The following is a 19,637-nucleotide window of genomic DNA, read 5'->3' on the forward strand; positions in this document are numbered from 1 at the left end:
ATTACGTTTTATTTGAACAACATATGCACACATGCAAATACTTAATAATAGCAATGTAGCTGTAGCAATGTACAGCTGGTTTACAACTGGGCATAATGACTCTGATGATAACAGACATGATTCGGCTGACGTGGCTTGTTCTAGAAGTCCCACGGGGAACAAAGAGCTCAGCCAATCCCATCTAAGCCATGGATGCAGACACAGCACTGGCCAGAGATCTGGGCAGCACAGAGATTCCCAACCAATAGGCTTCCTAAGTCTGGGAAATTCAAACTGTCTATAAAAAGAAGCTTGGAACAATAAAGTGGTTGGCTGTTGCTCAAAAAGCAGGAGTTACTGTATTGTGGGTCTGTCTCCAACCCACCACCCTGGCCTAACACGTGGTGCCCCTGGGTGAGGTCAACAGCCACCCCTGGGTAAGAGCAGGGGAGACAAGAAAGCAGCATGGGAGCCGGAAAATGCAAGATGCTACAAAAACTGGGGGCAGAGCTGTTTTGCTCTGCCAAACCACTCAAACTCAGAATTCTTCTGCACCTACCCCTGAACACAGAAGAATACAACTGGCAGAGCCATGGGAGGATGGATCTCCAAACAGGAACATCAAACCCTAAAGGTATGATCTGCTCTTTTAGAAGAAAAGACAATAATCTGAAGGCATTGCAAGATCTTCTAAGGTGGACTAAGGAACATGGATTTGATATAACTAAAGAGGCTGCCCTTGGTTTGAATACTTGGGAGTGAACTAGGCAATTCATAATTAAAGCCACCTCTAGAGGCAATCAAAGAGCAATTAAAGTTATTAAGCTCTGGAAACTTATTTTAGACTTGATGAGACTGTTAAAAACTGATGGAAGTGCAGAAAAATGGATGCCCGAGGAAATAGCAGGGGAGTTGGGGACCCTACTGAGCTTGCAGAGGGGGTGGCTGGACAAAATCACTTCCCCACAGGGCCATGCCACCCTGAATGCACCCTCCCCACCAAATCCTTGCCCTGGAGAGCTGTTTTTCACACCCCTCCACATGGCTGGACTCTGGCAGGCAGACAAACCTTGGCAGCCCCTGTGGCTGGAGTCCAGCGTGTGGCAGGACTGAGGGAGGCAGCGGGACCACAGCGCAAGTGGAGCCACAGCAAGAGGGGAATGTGTGTCTGTGCCCACAGGCTGGGCAGAGCTGGAATACCCTGTGCCTGCCCCATGGGACTATTGTGTTGTGCCACCAAGAAGCCCCATCCCTGTGCCATGGAGGTGTTGTGAAGTGCTAAAATGCCCAGTGCCTGTGCTGTGGGCTGCCACACCAGACTGGCTCACTCCTGGGCTGCTTTGATGTATAACTGCTAGCGAACTAACCCCCTATGACATGAAGCAGATAGCCACTTTATTCTGTGCTACAGTGCAATATATGATGTTTGAATCAAAGTGGAAATCCCATGCAGAGCACCAGAGACTGGAAAATTCAAGGGCCCTGCAACAAGATCCACGTTTTCGGGCAGGGATTTCCCAACTTACGGGACTGCCCTCCACAGAAGACCCACAAAATCAAGCACGCCTGAATCCCCCAATCCTAGCCCAGGCAAAAGACTTAGCAATGCAAGCTCTAACTAAAGTTGTAAGTACGTCTGTGCCCACCAAAAGTTATTCAAGTATAAAACAAAACCCCAATGAATTATATATGCAATTTGTAAAATGTTTACAAGATGCTGTGGAAAAACAGATAGCAAACAGTGAAGTAAGGAGCCAGTTAATACTACAGTTAGCATGAGATAAAGCAAATGAGGAGTGTAGAAAAACTACAGATGCATTACCTAAAGAGAATCCACCCCTGGAGAATGTGATAAATGCACGTGCTAAGGTTGGGACTGGATCTTACAACATGGATATTTTAGCTAATACTATTACAGATGCTGTTAAACAAACACCCCAATGCTTCAAATGTGGACAACAAGGCCACATAAAGGTAAAGTGTAAACACCAGCCTATACCACAGGGGACACTTCAAGAGCAGAGGGGTATGAATAAAAGCTGCAACCAATGTGGGAGATTCAAACATGCGACCAAGGTATGCAGGTCCAAATTTCATATTAATGGACAATCTCTCCAGAACCAAGCAAATGGGAAACCGAGCATGAGAGGAAAATGCGTGACAACACAAGTATTTTCCCACCCTCCAGTACAAGCCTCTGTGACCAACTCACAGCCAGGAAAAGTGGATCAGCTGGCATGGATGTATCCACCTCAATCCCAGTCACCATAGACTCATTACAGGCACATAAAGTCCCTCTTGAGGCCCAGGGGCCCATAGGGGAAGGACTGAGCTCACTGCTTCTGGGAAGATCCAGTGCCACACGGCAAGGTGTCTTTGTGCACCTCGGTGTCATAGTTGCAGACTTTACAGGACAGATACACACTATCATATCAACCCCTATTCCACCTGTGACTATCCCTGCTAACACCAGAATTGCTCAACTTATTCCTTTTAAGTCTTCTGTCCCTAAAACAGATTCCAGGCAGCAAGGAGACCAAGGCTTCAGATCGACAGGACTGCCCCAGGTTTGCTGGACTCAAGTTGTAAGCGAGCCAAGACCTAATATGGTTTGTACTGTTACAATGTCCCAAGCTAAACCTACACAGATAAATGTCAGTGGCTTAACTAATACAGCAGCAGATGTCACCATCATCTCTGCCCACACTTGGCCTCCATCGTGGCCCACCAAGCCTGCTGGATCTACTATTGCTGGCCTTGGAGGGCCCACACAAAGCCATTTAAGCAGCAAGCCTGTTTTGGTAAAAAATCCTGAAGGACAAACAGCTACAATTCGGCCATACATTGTGGAGGCCCAGAGGCTTATGCTTATCCCCAAGGTAGCTATGCCTCAACCCTCCTAGGTCATGGTGGGGATAACCTCCCTCCCACAGGCCTTTGAAGCCACATGTTAGTATTTCTTGGGTTTCATTGTTGCATTGGTTTGTTAAGTTTATGTCACCCTGTTCAGCCTTGTTCACCATATATGCATGCATTCCAAGAATGTTCTTCCTTCCCTTGGACCCCATATAGCGTTATTTTTGCTCCAGTACCACACCCCGATAATCCTATTAGTCCCAGGTTTTTAGCCACATCTCTGCACCACTTTTACCACTTACTTTATACCACTTTGGTATATAACCCTGGATCCTTGGGCCCATTTTTGGCTTTCATCCCTGGATTTTATTCACAGCTGTTGCATCCCTGAACCCCATTCCTCGTCCCTGGACCCCTTCCCTGTTCTTGCCTCTGTTCCTGAATAAACCACTTTCGCATCTTCAAACACCCATCCTTTTGCTTAGTCATCAAATATATTGTAGCAGCGTGCCCAGGGCTCAGAGAGGCCATTGCTCTCTAGGAGCCAGGCATTGCTCCAATGTTGCTACAATATATCACTGTAGCCCCAATTAATCTCTGGAGGGATGTTCTATCTGCAAGGGGAGTTTGGTTGGGAACAGATTTTTGACAGGGACCACTGTATTCTAGAATGTAAAGTATTCCACATTAGCCCTAAAACAATTCACCACTCAGCCTGTGTTGGTACCACAGTGGTCCCTTGAAAAAGAGAAACTTGACACCCTAAAAGCCCTGTTACAAGAAAAACTGGTTCAAGGACTCATAGAGCCATCTATGAACCCTTGGAACATGCCAGTATTTGTTATAAAAAAGAAATCTGGTAAGTGGAGGTTACTCCAGGACCTGAAAAAGATCAGTTCTGTTACGGAGAGCATGGGGGCTGTCCAGTCTGGTGTGCCATCCCCTACCATGATACCTGCCTGCTGGGACATCCTGGTTGTGGACTTAAAGGCCTGTTTTTTCACTATTCCACTGCATCCAGATGATACTCCAAAGTTTGCTTTTAACGTGCCTGCTGTTAATAACACTGCACCAGTGGAGCATTATCAAAGCCTGGTTCTACCCCAAGGCACGCAAAACAGCCCCATAATTTGTGAGTGCTATGTTGCTCAGGCACTCCGATCAGTGAGAGAACAATTTCTAGGGGCATGCTGTTACCTTTACATGGATGACATTTTAATTGCAACCCAAAACAAAAAAAGAACTCTCAGTGATTCAACCAAGCCTGTTGCAAGCATTAAAACATTTTGGGCTGCAGGTAGCACCAGAGAAAGTACAGCAGCAACCCCCCTGGAAATATTTGGGACTCAAAATAATGAATCAGACTATACAGCCACAAACAATTCAGTTTTCAACCAAAATTCTAACTCTAAATGATGCACAAAACCTTTTGGGTACCATCAGCTGGGTCAGACCTTACCTAGGACTCACTGACTGTCAATTAGCACCTTTATTTGACCTCCTAAAGGGTGACCCTCAATTAACTTCCCCCAGAAAATTAACCCCAGAGGCAAAAGCTGCTCTCAAAACAATACAGCAAGCCATTACAAACAGACAAGTCCAGCAGATATGCCCAGTGTGTACTGCTGTGTTTATTCTCATTGTTAATTTTCATCCCACTGGTATTATTGGACAGTGGGATACACACTGGCTTGATCCTTTACACATTCTAGAGTGGATGTTTCTACCTCACCAACCAAAAAAGACAGCACCCACCATCTTTGACCTAATTGCACAGTTAATTATCAAATGTTGTTGCAGGTGTTTACAATTAAACGCTAGAGACCCTTCAAAAACTATTACTCCTGTGACACAAGAGCAATTTGAATGGTGTTTTGCTACCAATACAGCCTTGCAAAGTGCTTTGCAGAATTTTTCAGGACAAATCACTTACTATTTACCAAGCCATAGACTGCTGAAATTGAGTGAAGAAACTGTACTCTCTTTAAAACCTCTAAACAGCCAAACACCATTAAAAGATATTACAGAGTTCACTGATGGTTCTGGGAAAATGGGAAGGCCTTTCTAACATGGAAAGGGGAAGGTGAGTGGCAAACTTTGGAAGGTTATGGAAATGGATCACTGCAGTTAGTAGAACTGCATGCCATGGCTATGGCTTTCCAACATTGTCCCCAAACTCTTCTAAATGTTGTGACTGACTCTGCTATGTTGCTGATATCACACAAAAATTAGATAAAGCACTGCTAAAGGCAATTGATAACGCACTACTATTTGATTTACTAAAAACTCTGTGCCATTCTATTGAAGCCAGAACTCGCCCTTATTACATATTACCCAACACAAGTCACACAAATTTACCAGGTTTTATCACAGAAAGCAATGCTCAAGAAAATAAGCTAGCTGGCCCTGTTTGGACAGCATCACAGCCAGATGTGCTGGCACAAGCAAAGGCATCACATGATTTTTTCCACCAAGGTGTTTGAGCATTATAATGACAGCTCCAGCTGTCAAACATTGAGGCTCGTAATAGTTATAGTTAACACCTGTGCTGACTGCCAAGGCCACACTACACCACTGCAGATAGAGGTAAACCCTCCCGGACTACGTGCTTTGCAAGTCTGGCAAACTAATGTCACCCATATCCCTGAATTTGGACATCAAAAATATATATATTTATCCTTTGACACCTTTTCATCAGCAATATGGGCTACAGTAAACACAGGAGAAAAAAAGTCAGGACGCCACTGCACATTGGAGATCAGCCTTTGATGCTTTAGGTATCCCCATTCCACCAAAACAGACAACGATCCTGCATACATTTCACAAAAAAACAAGACATTTCCTACAGCTCTGGGGTGTGTCATACCACAGAGGTATCCCTCACTTAGCAATAGGACAAGCCATCTTGGAAAGAGCATGTGGCACTTTAAAACAAAGTTTACTTGAAAAACAAGGCAGGAATGTGTGGTGAATCCCCACAGAGCAAGATAGCTAAGGCCGTATATACACTGAATCATTTAAGAATATTAGAGAAGCCCCAGAACCCAGCCATTTTAAATCACTTCCTATCACTACAGTCATATGGCGACAATCAGTCACCAAAACCCAAAGTAATGCCACGAGACCTTGTCACCAATAAGTGGGGAGGCCCATGGAATGTCATCACCTGGGGACAGGGATATGCTTATGTTTCTATGGACACTGGAACGCACAGGGTACCTGCCAGATATGTCCGTCCTGCCCTGTGTCCCATCCACAACCACAAGCAGCATCCTCCTGACAGCCTGTCAACAGACGTTCTGGAGCCGTGTGTGGAACAGTGATAGAAACAACTTGTTCACCACCCCCACGGAGATCTGAAACTCTTAAAGCAGCATTTCATTTAAGGATTTTATTTGTTTAAAAACTGTTTTTCTGTTTACAAAGTGTTTTTTCTGTTCACGAATTGTTTTCCTGTTAATTAGTTTTTCCTCACTGTTTCAAAGGTTGAATGTTTTCTTGCTTTTGTGTTAAGTTATAATTTGTAACCATAAGCAGTTAACTTGTAATATGCCAACCTAGAAAACTGTAACCTCGCCTGACAGCTCCTGAAAGTGAATGCTGCAATTTCAGTCGTACATGAAACACATGACTGTCTAAGAATTAAGTTTGTCAAAACCTCATTCAAATTAAACCCACACTGTCTTCTGTTACCCTGTCTGCAAAAAGGCCCTTGCAAATGAGATAACAGCAATTTGCATTTTAATAAAAACAAAGGGAGGAGACGTAGCAATGTATGCTGGTTTACAGCTGGACATAATGATCATAACACATGATTTAGTTCCTGACCTGGCTTGTCCCTGGAAGTCCCTAGGGAACAAAGACCTCAGCCAATCCCATGAAGCACTGGATGCAGACACATCACTGGCCAGAGATTCCCACAGGTGCAGAGATTCCCGGCCAATAGGCTTCCCAAGCCTGGGAAATTCAAACTGGCTATATAAAAGGAAGCTTGGAACAATAAAGTGGCTAGCTGTTGCTCAGAACTCAGGAGAAGTTATTGTGTTGTGCGTCTGTCTCCAACCCATGACCCCCACGTTACAACTGACAGTTATAGCTGGGAAAAAAATTTACACAACATTCCTATTCTCCAAGCTAACAAAACAAAATGCCTTCACCATTGTCAGCCAAGATGTTTTAAACCTGGCAGAGAAGGTAATGTGTATGTACTGAGTACAACCAAAACATCCTCGTTGCCCCCCAAAGCTTTGGTAAAATGAATCATTGCCTCCATTTAAAACTGCTGCTTCTAATTTTATCTGGATGCACTCATTTTAATTCCACCTTTGTCTAAAATAAATTTTGCAAGTAAGCTGGACATTTCTTACCCTGAGACATTTGCATTCTTTCATCAGCACGCATTTGCATTCTTATTAGTATGGATGAAATTTTCACTGGACTTTAAGGCTCCTACTGGCAGATAACACACTGCAACGACCATAAAATGAACATGCAAATTAAGACTCTCATTAATCACTAAACGTTACCAAGAAAAAGAAAAGAGAGATTAGGAGTAGATGGCAATAAAATGCTGCATGAAGCATGCCATCTCCTGAATCTCTGTAGTATGCAAAGTTACAGATTTCCCCTCATGAGCACTATTGACATGTCTTGAGGAGGTAAATTACACATTCTTCAGTAGATGAACATTCAGAACAAAAATACAGAAATATTATCTGTTGTGTGCATCCATACTGCCTAAGGAAAAGCAGGCATTCACACTTTGAAGTAAAATATAACAGACTTTGCCTAAACAGAAACAGGTAATATTTGTATTATACATATGGATTGCATTCTAAATTTAAAACTACAATACAAGAGGAAATCCACTTTTAGATTTTGAAAATTAAAATTAATTTAATTTTATGTGTACAAAGAGCTAACACTAAGGATAACACAAGAGATTCTGTTTTAGTTTTACAAAAGCCTTAATGGACGTTTCAGAACTTTTCATAAGATTCACGGGTCTCAGAATGTAGATAATTCAATCCTGTAGAGCACTTAAAACTAACATCTTTAGGATAAAATTTCCAGACAAGTCCTTCAGGAGTAAACCCTTGGCCTTGTAGGAGAGTAAACACTCTCTCAAAGAAACACCTTGCACAGATTGAGTCTGTGATGCTTTATAGCTTTCTACTTTACCTTATTATATGTTTAAAACTTGATAAACACAGCACCAGAACCAGTTCCTTAGATTACCAGCTGTCCAAGTTGAATGTCTTAGGTACAGAATGAGATTTAACTTGGCTTCTCTTCCAATTTCTCTACAGCCTGTTCCCACTACTTATGCTATCCTTTGTCCCTGGTTTTGCGTCAGTTCTCCTCAGACAAGTGGTGCCTGTAAGTATTTACAGGTACTTTTATTAATTTTGGTCATAAGAGGTTTCTTTTCCCAGTCAAACAGTCAGTCTGTGCAGGGTAACAAAGAAAGGGAAAGGGTGCTGGGACGACTGCTTTTAAATGAGGTGGCCATCAAGAATTGTCTGCAAATAAAAAAAACTGAGTCCTGGCAGAACAGACAGTCCAAGTAAAAGCAGCTGTCTACAGGTGCCAGGAAAAGGAGGGGATGAGGCAACAGACTCTTCAGCACAGCCCTAAAAGTGAAAGTGTGAGAGGGATAGGAAGGAGAACCAGCCAGAACTCAAGGAGAGGCCATGGAGGTCAAAGTACCTACACAGGGTTTGGAGAGGAGGCCCCTGGAGATGCGTGTGCCCAGCAGAGTCTAAGAGCAAAGAGAAAACAAAGTAAGAAATATTAAACAGGATTCTAACCTTATATTCATCTTTTACTGTTCTGAAGAAACAGAAAGTATTTTAGAACTCCTTCTGCAAAGTCTCAGGCCATTTGCTGGAATGATCAGCATCCATAATAGCATGAATTATAATGTGAACACCCACAGAAAGAATGTACTGGGAAATTTTCAAGCATCTGGACAGAAGACACACAGTGAAAGTTCAGCACAGGTCCTGTGGGCCTGGGAAACTTCCACACCATTCTTAAAGAGGAAAAAATTGGGACAGAAATGAAATGAGCATTTCAACAAAGAGTGTCTAAAAATCTTGAATTAAACTGTTCTTACTCAAATAATTGGCTTCTATAGTAGTATTTGAACGATCTACACTTTCCATTCCTTTTCATTTTTAAATAATTCAGAATTTTTTTTTACAGGGGGCAAAAAAGTGGTAGTGATGAACTGGAATGCAGAGCATCCTACATCTCTCAAACCCCAGAATATGTAGCAAAGACATCATAGCTCTTTGAGCAGCTTCTACACCCAGAGCAGAAGTACCAGTTTTGGCTTTTTAAAATTCTACATCCACAAAATCATTTGCAAAGGTTAGAGTAAGTAGCATTGGACAAAAATGCACATTTTTGTTGCTAGAGAACCACACTCACCTGTCAAGCTGAGAGTGAGAAAAAGAAGAAAGAATTTTTGGATTCAGGGTTTAAATAGGGTTTGGACTTTGACCAGCGATTGGGGGGATGAGGTTGACACCTCTCTGACCCCACTGGTCAAACCAGAAGTTCATCAATTTGTCCTGCTGGAAAGGAATGTATTTACAAAACATCACTCTTCATTTATCTTACAATTTGTGAGAAAGCTCCACTAGATATGCGAAAACATCAGAAGGCTGAAAAATCAGGGCAACACCTTTCAGCCTTTTTTCCAAAATTTCCATCTTTATCTTTGTCCTGGGTTGCAGTGTAGGATGTACACAAAGTATTTATTCTATCACCATCTTCATGAACTGTTGAAACCAGGTGGACTAGTGTTTTCCCAAGCCCCCTGCCTCTTCTGCTAATGGCCTTTGGGGTGTCTTCTGCTAATGGCCCATGAGTCACAGGTAACTCCCTCCAGGGGTTATCTCTGTTAATGGGCCATCAAGGACCCATTTCACACTTCTCATGCTATTGTGAGACGCTCTGCCCAGGGGGAGGAGCCAAGCATTCTCACCTGGATATAAGCTGGTATGTGGGACAGTGCAAGGGCACTTACCCACTGGATTCCCAGAGGACCAGAGCTCCCAGACCTCTCTACAGGATCACTGCTTCAGGAAGAGCACCTCACCTGGACTGCTTCCACCATCCTGCTCAGGTTGTATTCTGACTCTGTCAGTGATCCTTTGTGTTATTGCATTTATTTTATTTTGTTTTACCTTTTTACCTTTCTTTTTATTAAATTATATCTCTGACTTGGAGCCTCTCATTCGTTTTGCTTTCAAACCACAACAATCTTTCAGAAGCATATACTACACACCCATTCTGCTTAATAAATGCATAGGGGAGAAAGCATGCATGCATCTCTTCTTTCTAGAGAAATTCAGTACTGTTGTGGTTGAGGAATGGTACTCCCCAGTTCAGTTCTCCCACAAAAGCTCCCCAAATCTCACTGCTGCCTGCTTGCTCCTTCTCCCCTCCTCTGCCATTCTTCTGCACTGAGGGTGAACAGGGAGGAGGATGGGAGGCACAAAAGGCAAAGATCATGGGGTGAGATAACAATTTACTAGAAACAGCAATGAGATAAGAAAACAAACATATATTAATACTAATAATAAAAGCATACAAAAGAGAGGGTGATTTACATGCAAAATGCTCATCAATGATGATGATAATGTGAGATGACCACAGCCACGTTTTTTCCCAACCAGAATCTGGACCCTTTTTCTCAGAAGCCAGAGTCCCCCTTTCCATACTCCCTGCAATAACCTGAGGTGGTATTGTATAACACCTGGATTCTGGCCACACCGCATCAGCCACACACTCTCGCGGTGATTGCAAAAAATTAACTCCATTCTTGGCCAAAATCAGAACAAGAACTTAAGAGGAAAAGACTATTATTCAATCTGCAAACTGCAAATTCTCCTTTCCTCTGTGAATTCCTTGTATTTGCTGACAATATCACAAAGAAAAAACCTCACAGTTACGAAGATGAGGAAGTTAAGTAATAAAACTGTAAATATAGCTTATAGAAACAGGACTGGCCAGTTAATTGTTTATTCTCAAAACCAAACCTGAACAGGGTGCCTTGATTTGAAAAGTGTGTCTCAGATCTGGCAGCTGCAGCATTTTAAGCAAGTCCATATGCCCATAAAGGTATGTGATATTTGACTTCAAGGTCTTGTCACACACAACTTCCCAAAAATTTGCAACTTTCCAGGCACCACACGGTCAAATCACATGCACTTGTGCTAAATTTCTGAAAAGAGATACAGCATTTTAGTGCTATACACATCCCAATAGCACAAAGAATTGGGTTTTGTAGAGCGATTTGGTTGAACATTGCAGTCTAAGACTATTTGTGAAAATGTGATTAGCCCACACCCATCTGAGACATTCTGTCTGCATTGTGTTCCTGTTAATTCCAGCCAAGTGCAGACAGAGACTACTGAATTGTCCTGAACGAGAATTCATTCACAAGAGAGCAGAGTTACCTGAAAGTTCATATATGCTTCTCAGTGTCTGTGGTGCAGAGTTTGCATGACAGTCACAGGGAACTAAGATGAGCTCTGATGGGTGGAGAACTTTTGGATGAGGAAAAAGACCTTCAGAAGGCTGGATAAATAGCATTCATCCATTCAAGCACTAGAGGATTTAGTTAGAACAAGCCTATCAGGTTGCTGCTCTTCTTCAGAAGATGGCTATCTTGGACTGACAAAGAACCAGAAACAACTAGAGCAAGACTGGGTAACCCAATGTGGGTAGTGCAGGAGTAGAAGACAGAAACTCTTGATATTGTGGTTTTGCCATAGTTGGCAAATACTACCAATAGTGTTGAAACACCTTTCAGTAGCTTTCTGAAGCTCAGCTTTCTGATTACAGCAAAAATCCTAGGAATTAATGTAATGACAGTGGATAAGGTAAGAATGTTTTCTATTTCTCTACTGACTACATGAAGGGATGTAATGGGCCTGAAGTCTTCTCTTTGCTCAGTATCATCTCCCTCAGAGAAGAGAATCAAGCACATAGGAAAGGGAATGAGGTAAAGCAGGTATACTAAGACATGTATAAAACATGTTATAGACTCAATTGATTTGTAGCTCATTGATAAATTAAACCACAGTAGTATCTTGTGTATAAGAACAATTTTTCTTCCACCATTGCTTTTAATCTCTTACTGGACTCATGCGAACTTCCAGCAAGCAGAATATTCAACAATGAGGAATTCTAATACTTAAATGCATACTGCTTAAAATCTATTTGCTTTACACCAATGAACTTCTGGGAGATGCTTAGGTATTTTTCTCTCCAAAAATCGTATTGAGTGATGAGTAGTGTCTATGTATTATTTCAGGGATTTCTTGTTTATGCTGCAGAGTCCTGGATTTTAAGTCACATTTAACCCCACACTTGGCTCAAGCACCTACCAATCTCAAAGACCAACACATACCCCTTCTCCTGTTTCTCTCTTTCTACAAAAGCTGATCAGGTAATCCTAAGGAAATGCACCAAGTTTCCCAAAATTTTTATTATATCCCAAATTTCCAGACAAGAATTTAATTAGTAGCAGGTGGACAAAATGGTTAATTATTAACAGGTTCTCCAACTCTCTACTAGATTGCACAAGGGAGAGGATAGGAAACCAAATACACCATAAAAAAAGCAGCCCCATCACTGTGCCACCAACATGTAGGTCAACTGACCTACAAATTAACACTACAGTGAAGGAATAATAAGGAAGTTTTGTGTTATTTAATGCATTTCATGCTGGTTATTCAATCAGATCCTCCACAGGCACAAATATTGCCACATTAATGGGAATAAGTCATCTCCACATAGGCTTTACCTTAGAAGTACCAACTTCTCAAACAAAATTTATCCTATTTTTAAAGAGGTTATTTTAAGAATTCATAATTGTTATGCAGTTAAATAAAAGCCCGCCTTACCTAAAATGAAAGATGACATATTACTTGTTTACATTGTCAGGCTTTCCATTAAAAATACAGAGTCTACATTCAATGGCAAAATTATCTTGAAATAAAGCCAAAATATTTACCTTCCCATTCTGCTGGAAAGTCACCCATTTGATATTGATACGCTTCACGATTTACTGCTTCTACAAATCTTCTTTCTGGTATAATCTGTCCTATAGCAGGAAAAAAAGGAAAGAAAAATACATATATTCATATTTTATATTTTGTATATATTTTTATGTAGTTATATATAAGAATACATAGTATATATAATATTTAATTATATTTATATAGTTATATATGTATCTATATTATGTATTTCCATATAAATTTGTAATTGCTGATCACTTAGTATTTTGAAAGAACTATATGTATTTATGTGAGTGCAATGACATACAGGATGAAAATAAAAGATTGAAATACTGTGAAAATTATTACCATCTAGATGTCAATTTGAAATGCTATATTTCAGCAACTTTAAGAAAAGCTTCCATGTTCTATTTTCAAGTTGACTTGTATTACTGATGATGAAAAACAGCACGCAAAGCCTCACTGGTTAGGTTTGCAAAGCAGTCAGGCCACATCATCTCCAGTCACTGGCAACTGCCTCATCTTGGTGGGATTTTTCACAACTGCCTACAAAATAAATATCCTCTTTGCTAAAAACCAAAAAATAGTAGGTAGGAATCTGATTGGGAATATTCAGTATATTGAAAGGGGACACAGTGTGGGGAACCTGAACTTGCATCCCACATTCTGATTCTATTACCGCCAAAGAAGAATTAAAAAGTTTGAACAGTAAGGTGGTACACAGCAGATTGACTGTCAGACCTTATATTACTGTATGGAGAAAGAGTATTTTAATTTGCTTTTTAAATTAGCAGGTACTGGAAATATATGCAAGGTTCCCATCCCTCACAGGATAAAACATAACAATATTCCCTAGGCTCTTTCTACTAGATTTTTCTCTTCCTGGGGTGCTGATATGGAGAAATTCGACATTTTGAGGAAATACAAAGTACATCTGCATAGAACATTTTATTTCATAATGAAGCGATTAATGCAGTTCATTCTTTCAGTATGCTTTCAGTAAGTATTTCAACTGAAGTTATTTAAAAACTGATACCAGTTGGGACTTGGAACCCTTAGTAGCTAAACTGCACATTAGTATTCATTATGAAGTATTTAATACAGTAAAGTAAGAACCTGTATATAATCTGAAATTCCTTCTCTAAGCTTTATATTTATATTAAAGCAATTAAACATTTTTATTCTTTCAAGATATGCCATCAGGCAAACAGTTTTGTGTAGAATGCCTTCATCTTCAAAATTAGATATTTTTAATCAGTGTTGGAAGCTATAGGATTGATACTTATTTGTTTTATAAATATACAATTCCTATATGCTGATGAAATTATAGTTTGTACCTTGCTGTAACATATTTTTTGTTCAACAGTATCATGGATGATTTTATTTCTTACGCTGTTCATCTACACAGCAAAACAAAACTACAGAATTACTTTCTTCTCATACAGAAGACTTCCAGAAAAGCTGAAGAGGTATCTAATTAGGGCTGATCCTATATGAATCTCAGAAAAAACCACTCTTCTCCAATCTTGTAAAGTTAATAGACTTAGAACAGCACCTTTTAAACAGCTGTCCATAATTTGTGTATTACACCATCTGAATAAATCTCCATTAAAAAGAGTAGTGAGGAACTGTTTTTTTTTTAACTGCTACCACAGCTTGTGACTGGTACTATTTACCAAAATATTCCACTTCTTATTCTCCTGCAAGCTTTCATAAAACTCACATAAAAATTCATCCTCCAGATCCCACAGTCAAATTACACTGTACAGCCAAACTCAGAAATTATTTCCCAAATGTGTTATTTTGAGTACTGCTGGTGGCTTTTAAGGTTCTCTGCATTTGTGAGGCACACATGACACTAATTAATTTCAACTGTCTGATTTGCCTTGTCCCCTAGTTTTTTTTTTGGCAGACCACCACTGACAAATAATTTACATAGGCTTTTGTAAGGAAAATTACATTGAGGCTTCTTTAGATGTAATTAAAACATTTTACAGTTTAGGAAAGTGCTTTTTCACTTTGTTGACTTTATTGACTTTTTCTTCCTATTAATTCATTCCCATATTTTCAAACAGAAACCTGGGTCTTTGCAACAGCAATGCAAGAAATTTCACCTGTAAGACCATACATATGAAGCAATTAAAAATAGCACCATAAGAACAGTATTAACTTTAAAATTACTCTCATTTTCGTGTGACTGCTGGGTGTTAGAAACACTGAAGAATCATTAATGCTTCAGGTTGGGATTATATACATAACACAACATACAGAATATATTGAATTGTGTCTTAAAGCAAAAAGCAGATCACTTCAGAAAGAATTTACTAGATGTACAGAATTTTCACACAGAATATCAGATACAACACCCTTTACACTGAACACCAAAGGAACCAAGATTTGCAGTTTTGCTGGAGTTTCCAAGCTGGCGAAAGGGCCAAGAAGCCTAAGTAATTGACAGATCCTCCAGCAAGTGATACGGTATTTACATATGTTACATTTACATACTTTCTTACTTTACATATTTTCCCTAAACTTTTCAGACCCAGTCTATGGAAAAACCAACAGGTGAATTTGTGTGAAAGACCCAAACCAAAACTGTTTAGCAGAAGTTTTGTGGCCTGCTGGCATAAGAAGGGGATAGTCAAAGCCAGCAAAGGAAATACTCAGTGAAACATAAAGGGCCAATGGCATAATGGATCAGTTTCTAAATTTCTACAGACTTATCTATAGACTAAGGAGCCTAGAAACCAGGTTATATTTTCACAACAAAGCCCATGGTTAACAGTAGATATGGACAGATGTTATAAAATCAATATTTTGAATATCCTAGACTAACTAGGATTGAGACAAGTAATTTTCCCCCTCATTATCTCAACTCTGACATTGAAAGGGTTAAAAAAAAACCCACAAAAAGGTTACTGAAAAATCAAAATATTCTAAGGGTCTTTCTATGGGCAAAACATCCTAGTTAATATATTGTAGTCACTAAATATTATATATATGTATTTACATTTAGAAAAAGCCATTGAAGAACTTCCCAGATGAAAATACACAATGAATCCCAAAATTGTGGTGTTCTACAACTGAACTATTATACCAATTTCTAAAAAAAATAAGTACATGCACTATTCTAAAGATTTTCAGCAGCCCTAGATTGATTTTCACTGTTTACAAAACCATTACTTGAAAAAGATTTCCTGTTAACCCTCAAATAAATTTCTACAAGTGTACAGCTAAACAAACTACGGCCACACACACAGTGGGACCAGCAACAGGGAGCTGGATGTTTCTGGTACCTGAACTGAGCTACCTGAACAAGAGCCCCTGCCAGACACAAAATACCAGCATGTTTTGCAGTCAGCAGATGGAAGCAGGATCTCCCTCTCACACACTACTATGTGAAAGTAACAATTCCCATTCAAACTGAATGAGTATCAGATGTTCATGAGAACTCAGGACCAGGACTCTTTTGGCTTTCTGATTTGCAATGTCTGCATGCTAAGAGTCCATGGAAGAAACACTCCACTATTTTTTTTAATGCACAGACTGAATATGCAGCCCTTGTGAATTTAAGGTAAATGGCCTAAATTCCAATTTGCACAGCAGTGCTCTAAACTTCATGATGAAAGAAGCATTTTAAAGCATCCCTTTTTACTGAACGCTATGTACTTCAAAGAGATTAAATTATATTTCATTCACTAACAGCCTATTATTTAATTGTCAGCAACCCAACATAAACTTCACGTACTCAAAGGTTTCTAATTTTTTTTTTTTCATCAGCATCTTACAACACTTAACGAATGGGTCACTCATTTCTTTCCTGTTTGTTAACCACCAAATAAACTGTAGTTTTTGCTAAATGTGAAACAGTACTTAAATTACCAAAGCAAGTAAACTATGAGCAGTTCTTCATACAAAGGACAGGGAAAACTACTTCTCTAGAAGTAACAAATGTAGATTAATATATCTATAGGCTGCAGGAGCAGCCCATCACTGTCAGAACAAGAACGAGTGTCTTCATCTCGACTGAAGAAGGGAAAAAAGTTTGTTGAAAAGACAACCATTTTAAAGGTGAGTTTAATTAATTTCACATTAATTTGTGAAAGCCATTGTTTTTCCTCTGGATAGATTTTTAGCTGAGGGAGTCTGTTCACTGACAACTGTCTTCATGTTACCTCGTGGTCATAACTGCAGTGTTTCTGTAACAATTATCTTCATCTTAGGAAAGACATAAATATTTTAAAATAATAACAATTTTTTTTGCAAATTTAGATTTCTATGAGGTTAATTAACTTTTGCTTAGTGACAACTTAATAACTTCCAACAGTTCATTACAGTATTCTGAAATACAAAAAAGTAAAGTATTTGCAACTAACATCTATCACTTACAGATGTAGTTCTATTTTCTCCAATAATTAACACACTTAAAATCATCTAAAACGCCTTCCACTTTATAAAATCATAACAGAAACACATTTCAACTTTTAAGAGCAGCAAGGCCACATATGTTCGATGGTTCTGATTTCCATTAACCTGAAATGAACCAGATCAGTGATTTCACAGTTTTACAGCAATGCAGGATCAAGCAATATTAAACTTGTTAAATGCTGACTCAGGAAGTCCAAAAAAGCTGTAAGGATGAGGCACTCATGGTAAAAAAATGTGATTCAATTTTGCAATTTATATTTAAATATAACAGCAATACATTTGGCTTTCCGGAGTTGTCTGCAAGTACTAATTTCTTCCCAAAGGAAGACACATTTCTTCAGACCTCTACTGAGAGTCTGAAGCCAGGGAAATTGCTTCCATTTTTGGGAATATGTACTGTCAAAGAAAAAGACTCACATACACTACGAACATCACGGTCCCTTTTCACTTCCCAAAAGAACTGCCAGCTTACAAAGTCAGTAACTTTCTCTGGGATCAGTGCCCATGCAGTTTATATATGTTCACATAAATCTTGTTTTGCAAACGTGCTGTATCTTAGACTGTGGCACTTAAATTAAGTAACATTTGTTTAAGAAACAATTTCCTTCAAGGGACAGACAAATCCCTCTGCTAAATATGCACTGCCATTGAAGCCCCTGAGCTCCCTTAGTCTGGCATCAGGATGCAGCACCACCAGTTCCCACTCCCTGCTCACTGGAAAGCCTTCCTCCTCATCTGTGAAGGCCAACACATACCATGTCTTTAAAAAAATGCAGTTTTGTAAATGAGTCTACAATAAGCCTGCTAGAATTATGGAACATTACATTCTTTTGGGAACAGAAGTGCAAATGATACTAGTACAAATGACAGTTCCTTGGAGAGCTGATGGAAGCTCAATGGTCTGTCACAAGAGAAGTCTTCTCCCAACAGTTCTTTTGGTTTCTTTTGGTCTATCAGATTCAAGAAACACTTTTCTACCAATTACTGTCAAAATATGAATAAATCTAAGAATGAGGTGCTGAATTTATTCTGTAAATATATGGAAAATGGCTTAAAACGGGAATTTAGCAAGTATAAAGGGAATTTAGCAAGCAGATAGTGCACAATAACTTGCACTCATAAATAAAAACAGAATACAGGGAGATAAACAAACAAACCAGTGATACAGGGAAGAGAAGTGGGTAAATGACAGGAAGAAATTGTAAATAAAATGAAAAGAAAGTCACAGCTGTGAAGAACATCCATTCTGCAATACAACTCAACACAGCAGTGTTACGGACTGGTTTGGAGGATTCATTACATTTCAATTAGAAATCTTTTGCAAAACTCATTTACCATCTCCACTTTTTCCACAATGAATAGCATTACTACAACTAGCTGCGCATACATTCTCAGGGTACTAATGCTACCTTCGGAGTTTAGTATATTTTAATTAATTTTACAAAAGGATTCCAGGTCTGAGGTTTGCAAAGAAAATTCAACCTTATACAAGGTCTGAAGACAACTACAACTAATACTGCACTGCACTTGAAGGACTGAAGAATACTGGTACTACTGTTTTACTGTGTTTGCTTTTCATTCTGGAGGTTATGGAAACTCATCTGTCTCAGCCACAGTCAACGCAATAGTGCAACTTCTGAAGAAAAGTTAAAGTCCTTGAGATGTATTACCCGCTTCACGTATATACATACCCTACAAACATTTAAAGAGACTTAAATGTTATCCTTTTTTCTACAAAATGGCATCTTTCATTTTTACAGAAATAATGAATATTTAGTTTATTTGGTTAGAGTCCTAAGATAAATAATTATTTCAAAGGTACTTTCTTACACAATGTTAAACAACACATATTAGTAAGCAATAATTTAGTTGATTAATAACCATGTAAAACGTTTTACCATTCAACAGAATTTTTTTTTTTTTTATTACTCTCTAGCTTTACATTGTTAGGTTACTTTGAAAGCTCTTAAAGCTGTTTCTTTAAGCTGGCCTGCGTGCATGTACCCATTAGTTAAGGTACTTCGCAGTAGCACTGATCTGGAGAAAAACATCCCATAGTTCATAGTTTAGCTGCTTTTGGTGCACTCAGAGTGGTGTAGGTGGTGAAGAAATTTTAAAAAAGCTTTCACATACACAAGGAATTGCAGCAATACCTGATATGCTTTCAAAGCAAATTTGAGCAGAAAAAGACCTAAAAAGCAACAGCTGAGAACAAGGACTAAGCATAAGGCAAAGCTTTTTCCATCTGAGTTAATCTATTATTTTCTTTTATTTTTCTACTAAACTTTCAGACTTTGTGTGGTCTCTTTTCAAGTCAGAAAGAGCAAATGCTTA

The 19,637-nt window shown here is 39.3% G+C and overlaps 1 protein-coding gene across 1 annotated transcript in view; it reads right to left on the bottom strand.

Annotated features, from left to right (window-relative positions):
• NDUFAF2 (NADH:ubiquinone oxidoreductase complex assembly factor 2) overlaps positions 1-19,637 on the bottom strand; it is a 70,268-nt gene that overhangs the window by 19,196 nt on the left and 31,435 nt on the right. The window contains exon 2 of the mRNA XM_083883655.1: positions 12,869-12,958. Coding sequence (XP_083739781.1) covers positions 12,869-12,958 — 90 coding nt within the window. The remainder of the gene's footprint in view (positions 1-12,868; positions 12,959-19,637) is intronic.

The sequence above is a fragment of the Zosterops lateralis genome, assembly GCF_965231275.1.
Source record: "Zosterops lateralis genome assembly, chromosome: Z".
Taxonomy (NCBI): domain Eukaryota; kingdom Metazoa; phylum Chordata; class Aves; order Passeriformes; family Zosteropidae; genus Zosterops; species Zosterops lateralis.